The following is a 7,426-nucleotide window of genomic DNA, read 5'->3' as shown; positions in this document are numbered from 1 at the left end:
TAAGGTACATGACAGGTCTATGGTTTGATCCCCAGTGTAGCCACAATAAGATCCACACAGCCGTTGGGCCCTTGAGCAAGGCCCTTAACCCTGCATTGCTCCAGGGGAGTATTGTCTCCTGCTTAGTCTAATCAACTGTGTCGCTCTGGATAAGAGTGCCTGCCAAAATGCCGTTAATGTAATGTAATGTAACATTCATTTCTGAGTGTGAATGCAGCCTGCACCTCTCCATAAGTCTTTCTGTTGATTTTATCTCCCAGATTTCTGCGTTGCCATGACGAGCGAGGAGTGTCCCGGAGGGCTGGCCATGGCCCACGTCGGGGCGGGGCTGTGCGAGGACTACGGCCCCGCCCAGGGGGAGGAGGCCACGGAGGAGGCGGGGCCGGCCGATGACGTCAGCAGTGAGCTCAGCACTCTGGTGGTGCCCTTCCCTAAGCTGGCCCCCATCGTCTTCTTCTGCCTCAAACAGACCACCTATCCCCGCAACTGGTGCATCCGCATGTTCTCCAGCCCATATCCTTTACCCTGAGAAACGTACACCGGCTCTGTGAGCGTGAGTACGTCCGTGTGGTCTCTCTAATCCTTGTCCTTTACCAGCTCTGTGAGCGTGAGTACATCTGTGTGGTCTCTCTAATCCATGTCCTTTACCAGCTCTGTGAGTGTAAGTACATCCGTGTGGTCTCTCTAATCCATGTCCTTTACCAGCTATGTGAGTGTGAATACATCTGTGTGGTCTCAGTAACCCAAATTCTGTACTCCTGCAGAAAATAGATTATCATTGTGTATTTGAGTACATCTCATGAGGTGGCAGCTGGTATCTTTTTCCCATGAGAAATGGAGCTAGTACAGTACTATACATGTGAGTACATCTGCATGGTCTCCCAATCATATCCTTTGCCTCTGAGAGAAGCAGAGTTCAGTGTTGTACTGTAGACGGAGATAGAAACAGAGTAGCTCAGTGTGTGTGTGTGTGTGTGTGTGTGTGTGTGTGTGTGTGTGTGTATGTGTGTGTGTGGGTTAGCGGTTAGCACATTGGCACGTTGTCCTGTAGACAGAGATAGAAACAGAACAGCTCAGTGTGTGTGTTTGTGTTTGTGTATTAGCACATCCATCTGCGTGTTTTACTGTAGACTAAGAACAGAAAGAGAGCAGCTCAGTTTGTTTGTGTGTGTCTGTGTGTGGTAGCGGTTAACACATTGGCATGTTGTACTGTAGACAGAGACAGAAACAGAGCAGCTCAGTGTGTGTGTGTGTGTGTGTGTGTGTGTGTTAGCGGTTAGCACATTGGCATGTTGTACTGTAGACAGAGACAGAGACAGAAACAGAGCAGCTCAGTGTGTGTGTGTGTGTATGTGTGTGTGTGTGGGTTAGCGGTTAGCACACTGGCATTTTGTACTGTAGACAGAGATAGAAACAGAGCAGCTCAGTGTGGGAGCTCATCCAGCTGACTGCGCTAGCCATCCCCATGTGTGAATTCACAACAACAATGTAGACCCCTGCAGGTTATAATACAGCTTCTGTCTGGGTCAAAGAAAATTTGTTCTGCGTGAAATATTATTTGGCTTCCAGTGTTGGTCAAATAGCTGTGGTGTGCTGTCTGTTTGAGTTTAATCTCCGCAGAGGTGTTCATTCTCTCAGTTTCCCTTCATCCTTTATAGTATATTCCGATTTTGGCTTGACTGAATGCTTTTTTTTCTCCCACTGTTTACATTTCTGTCACCTTTTTGGCATGCTGGTTTTGCGGAGAGATGGTCTCAGTGTGTGGGTTACTGTGGCTGGTGGTGTGATAGGCTGACTGGCAGACGCTTCTGCGGAGGTAACGGGAGTGTGTGCAGTGGGGACGGTTCTAGTGCCGCGGGATTCATCCGCCGTGCTTTCCGCACACACTGCAGGAGTGACAAGGAGCTGAAACTTCAATCTCACACCATCAGCCCGAGCGACGCTCACTCCGCCTGCCGCCCGGCCTCTCGCGCGGCTCCTGCCCCAGGCTCCGTGCCCCGCGGACCAGGTGACAAGAGTGTTTCATTACGCTCTGAATGATATTCATCTTGCATCAGGGAACAAAGGCCGTAATTACTGCCTCTCATCTGAGGCACCTTTCAGTAGTATGGGGAGAGAGGCTGCACAAGCACAGGCGAGGGCAGTGTGTGTGTGCGTGTGTGTGTATGTGTGTATGTGTGTGTGTGTGTTTGTGTGTGTGCATGTGTGTGTATGTCTGTGTGTGTATGTGTATGTATGCGTGCATGTGTGTGCGTGCATGTGTGTTTGTATATGTGTGTGTGCATGTGTGTGTGCATGTGTGTGTGTGTGTGTGTATGTCCATGTGTGTGTATGTGTGTGTATGTATGTGTCCATGTGTGTGTGTGTGTGTGTGCGTGTATGTATGTGTCCATGTGTGTGTATGTGTGTGAGTCTGTGTGTGTGTGTGTGTGTGTGCATGTGTGCATGTGTGTATGTGTGTGTGTGTGTGTGTCTGTATGTGTGAGTGTGTGTGTGTGTATGTGTATGTGTGTGTCTGTATGTGTATGTGTGTGTGTGTGTGTATGTGTGTGTATGTGTGTGTATGTGTATGTGTGAGTGTGTGTGTGTGTGTATGTGTATGTGTGTGTGTCTGTATGTGTATGTGTGTGTGTGTGTGAGTGTGTGTGTGTGTGTATGTGTGTGAGTGTGTGTGTATGTGTGTATGTGTGTGTATGTGTGTGTGTGTGTATGTTTGTATTTGTGTACATATGTGCCGTGGGAGGACAGAAGAGCTGGACACAGGGAGATACAGAAATTCCGGATCGCACCAGCGTTTTATAAAATCTGGCGGAACAGGGAGGAGAGAGAGGGACAGTGGAAAATAAACAAAAAGTCTTACCCCATCCCCTCACGGGCTCTGGGCGAAAACAATAAACTAAAATAAGAAAGGCAAAATAAATTAGAACCGGAACGGTATCTTTTCAGCTTAGGGTGGCAGCTTGACATTTCTCTGGCTCCACGCACTCGGCTCTCTCTCGTGATGTGACGGTTCCCCAGTCTCAGCCCCCTACTGTGGAACGAAGCAGACTTTTAACTCCTGGACTGATTCTTAACGTAGTCCAGGTGTGTGTCTACTGAAACAGTAGGCGTGGTCCTCGGATTGCCCTGCTCCCTTCCTGCACACCGAATACAGCCATATGTCTGTGAGTCTGGTTTGTGATAGGATATCAAATCCAGGCCAGTAGACAGGCCAAAGCTGCAGTGCATTTTAGACTCCAGTCGCTGTCCGAAAGCTCCGTCTAGACCTGTTATCTCTTCGCCTTTGCTGCAGACATACAAGGGGATGCAGTTATAATGATCGTATCTTCCCCTTATCCCCTGTAATCTGATCTGCACACAATCCCTGTTTCTCAGATATACTTTCTGCTGTTGCTGGCATAACCATGATCGCTTGGCTAAGTGGCACAGTCTAAAACATTGCTGTTCCTTTTTTTGTTAAATATTTATGGAACATTGTCTATTCATATCCTTCACAGGAGCAATGATAGGTTCTTTAACATCATTTAACATTGTTGCAAATGTTCTCTTGGACTGGCAACACACTGCTGTTACTTTTTTTGTATTTGCAATCCTTGCTTCTGACTCTGGTTCAAAGACCTGCAGTTGGACATTTCTCAAGAATTCAGAGAGAGAGATTGATGTTTGCACCTTGCTGCCCGTGGGCCTGCCCTGTTAATGATGTCCAAATCTAATTTCACACACCTCAGGCTTTCCGTTGGTCCACCTGACACATTCATTCTGGCTCCCAGCCCTAATCCACTTTGCTTATCTGATCCTTCAACCAATTTCTAATCCCTTACTTGTTCTCTTCCACCAATTTGCAAAGCCTGATTGTGTTGGTGATGCTCCATCACTGCAGTGTCTTCTGTGAAAGTGTCCAGAGTGCACGCCAGGCCAGCTAGCCATGCTGAAGCATCTTTGGAGGGTCTCTCAGCTCCAGACCTCTGTGGAGGGTCTCTCAGCTCCAGGCCTCTGTGGAGGCTCCCTCAGCTCCAGTCTAGCTGGTCTCAGGAGAGCTGCTTTCAGGGGTATTCGTCCAGGTCATTCTTTCTGGGTTTCATATGCTCTCATGCGCGTTGAGCTAAAACATTGCTGTACTTTCTTATGTGACTGATTTAGTGAAGAAACTGAAGCCACCAGCCTATCAGCTCCAGGATCTCAGGAGAAACTGCTTTAGGGGACAGTGTGGTTTCAACTAAACCACACTAAATACTATATTACCTTATAGCCTCAGTGCTATACTGTGTCTGTGTGTGTTTGTGTGTATACTGTATGTATAGTGGTTACACTCTGAGTTTGATCTTAACCGTCCTGCTTAAGCGCTCTGAGTGTCACCGTGTCGCAGTGGAACGGCTGCTTTCAGAGGAGGGAAGGGACCAGTAAAGACTGAACTCTCAGGTCCTCTGCATTAATCCACGTCTGCTTCTACAGCAGCAGTGGATGTGAAGGCTTCCAGATTGTTCCTAGTGAAGCGCGGTGGATGAGGTGTCGGGTCCCCCAGGAGTAAGCCTCCTGTTTGCATTGCTGGTGCTCAGGCCCCTAGGATCACCTCACTGCTTGAGTGACACACAGTGTGCTTTCTACACACCTTCCTGAGGCCAGCTCCCCCCCCCTGCCCCACCGCCCACCCAGTCTGCTGCGGCTGCTCTCTGTCTCCTCTCTGAGAGAGGATCAGTGGGCTGCTGAGGACCGGTTGTGACGAGCACGTGACACCCTCCCCCACAGCAAACGCACAGGTTCCGCCTCTCAAGACACAGCTGACTCCGCCCATCCCTATGGAGTCAGTCACAGTTGTCATCATTAAGCTTCAGTCGCCTTACAGTTTGGCATTACACCTTGGGATGTGTTAGCGGGGTGATATTTTATTAATGTGCTTTGAGCAGAGAGCGGAGGTGAATCGGAGGTCACTGTGTAAAATGTAATCCATTCTATTCACCGCCATACTTAACCCTTTGAAGAGGAGGGATTTTGTTTTATGTTTGTTTCTAGAACACTTACCAGTAGTGACTGTTATATCAGCATTAGAATGCTCAGTTAAGAACATTCTAATCACAGATTTGCGAAGAATTATAATGCTAAGACCTGTGTCAGTCACAATACATATATATATATATAGAAATATATATATGCTTATACATGTTTATAACTAGACAGCTTACTGGTATTCATTCTTTTATTGTATCTTTTTCACCTGGAAGATTAATTGTGCATTCACAGTTGAATGTAATTTGCTTGAGTGACTTTGGCTGTTGCATAAGCACCTGACTGCATGGTATCATATTGATAAGTGTCTTATGAACTCAATTTTCTTCTCCTTGTCCTTGGGAAAGAGATAAAAGTACGTTTAGATTAACTTAATAATTTATAACATGACTGTAAAACCAATATTATGAGCAATTCTATCTCTCTCATGTTATGCAACATAACCAAGTGAAAACTACATTCATTTTAATTACATCGCTTTCTAAAATAGTTAAATGTGGTCATATCACTTGAGATATGGTGACGATAAATTAAATGGAACTAAAGATGTATTGTAATTGTGCTGTGAGAGGGAGTAATGCTGTAATGTGGGGGTTCACAAATCCACACTGAGCTGAAATGCGCACTGAGCTGAAATGCACACTGAGCTGAAATGCACACTGAGCTGAAATGCACACTGAGCTGAATGGTGCGAAGCCAGTTTAATGTATTGCTCAAGAACATACACTCAGTGAGCAGCTTTGTCAGCTTCAACCAGTCTGGCCCTTCTCCTCTGACGTCTCTCATTAACAACATGTTTTTGCCTGCAAAACCGCTGTTCACTGGATGTTTTTTTTTGGTTGTTTTTTTTTGCACCATTCTATGCACACACAGAGACTGAGGAGATCCTAGGAGTTTCTGAGATACTCAAACCACCCTGTCTGGCACCAACAATCATTCCACAGTCACTAATTGTTAACTGATTTACCTTAGCACTCATAAAGAATACATCTACACTCTCCGTAATTATCCTACTTTTTTTTTGTGGCAGCTGCATACTCTAGGGATCCTGAAACTTGATACAGCTTATTTAAAATCTCGCCTGAAGCAATCACATCAAAGTTCATTCATAAGAGCGAGCAGCAGCAGTACTTCAGCACCATGGACAGCTCCAGTCCCCACCGCAGGGTGGAAGGCAGAGCTGGCCCCCACTCTGCTGAAACAGCAGGACCACAGACAGCTCCAGTCACCGCTCATAACATACGTAACCATAACATAACAGCTCTGATCCAAAGCGACTTACGGTTTATTAGACTAGCCGATCCCCGCCAGGAGAAATGTGGGGTTAAGGGCCTCGCTCAAGGGCCCAACAGCTGCACTGATCTTATTGTGGCTACACCGGAGCATGAACCACCAACCTTCCAGGTCCCAGTCATGCACCTGTAGGCACTCACAGGCAGACAAGCTGCTGCAGTCAGGATTCATGGCGGCTGCTACCTGCTGTCTCCTTCCTTCCTGACTGGATGAGCCTTAGTTTCCCACCGGGAGACATTACCGCGTTCTGCTTCCAGCCTCCGCCTTTTGTGGTGATTCCATTTTAAACGCTGCTGTGCTGCTTGCTTGGTTGTTTGTTCAGTTGCGTCCAGTTAGGCTGTGGAGATGACGTGCTGCTTCCTGCCTCTCCCCCCGCAGTGTGGAGAGACCGCTCCCCGCCTCTCCGGGGATCCCGTGCTAACGCGACAGAGGCTTAGCGGTCAGATCTTCCGCCAGGCCTGGTGCCCTGGCCTATCGATAATCAATCCTGTTATTGCATTAAATCCCGGCGATAGCAGGGTGTGGTGCCGGTCGGCCCGTTGTGTGATTGAGCGCCCGGGAAGGACGCGGCCCGTTCACCCGTTCACGTCGTCCCCGGCGGGATTCAGCACAAGCTACTGGATGCCCTAGCAGGAGACGTCCTCCGTGTGTCTGCCAGTTACTGCTGAGAGGAGACTAAAGTTCATTACATTTACATTATTGACATTTTGGCAGACGCTCTTATCCAGAGCGATGTGCAGTTGATTAGACTAAGCAGAAGACAATCCTCCCCTGGAGTAATGCAGGGTTAAGGGCCTTGCCCAAGGGCCCAACAGCCGTGAGGATGTTATTGTGGCTACACCGGGGATCGAACCACCGACCTTGTGGGTCCCAGTCATTTACCTTAACCACTACGCTACAGGCCACCCAGTTCAAACACCCCCCTTCCCCTCTCTGCTCCCAGTGCTCTCTCTTTCCCTCTCTTCTCATCCCTCTCTCTCTCTGTCCCTCACTCTCATCCCTCTCTCAATTTCCCTCTCTTCTTATCCCTCTCTCTCTCTGTCCCTCTCTTCTCATCCCTCTCTCTCTGTCCCTCACTCTCATCCCTCTCTCAATTTCCCTCTCTTTTCATCCCTCTCTCAATTTCCCT

General features: G+C 47.9%; 1 protein-coding gene across 1 annotated transcript in view; it reads left to right on the top strand.

Annotated features, from left to right (window-relative positions):
* Positions 1-274: 274 nt before the first annotated feature.
* The window catches only part of LOC133113895 (voltage-dependent T-type calcium channel subunit alpha-1I-like), a 136,860-nt gene continuing 129,708 nt past the window's right edge, over positions 275-7,426 (top strand). The window contains exon 1 of the mRNA XM_061223026.1: positions 275-513. Within this exon, the coding sequence (XP_061079010.1) occupies positions 275-513 (239 nt within the window). The remainder of the gene's footprint in view (positions 514-7,426) is intronic.

Source organism: Conger conger, chromosome 2, assembly GCF_963514075.1.
Source record: "Conger conger chromosome 2, fConCon1.1, whole genome shotgun sequence".
NCBI classification, from domain to species: Eukaryota; Metazoa; Chordata; class Actinopteri; order Anguilliformes; family Congridae; genus Conger; species Conger conger.
Note: the sequence above shows the minus strand (reverse complement) of the source record. Positions and strands in the feature narration are given on the sequence as shown.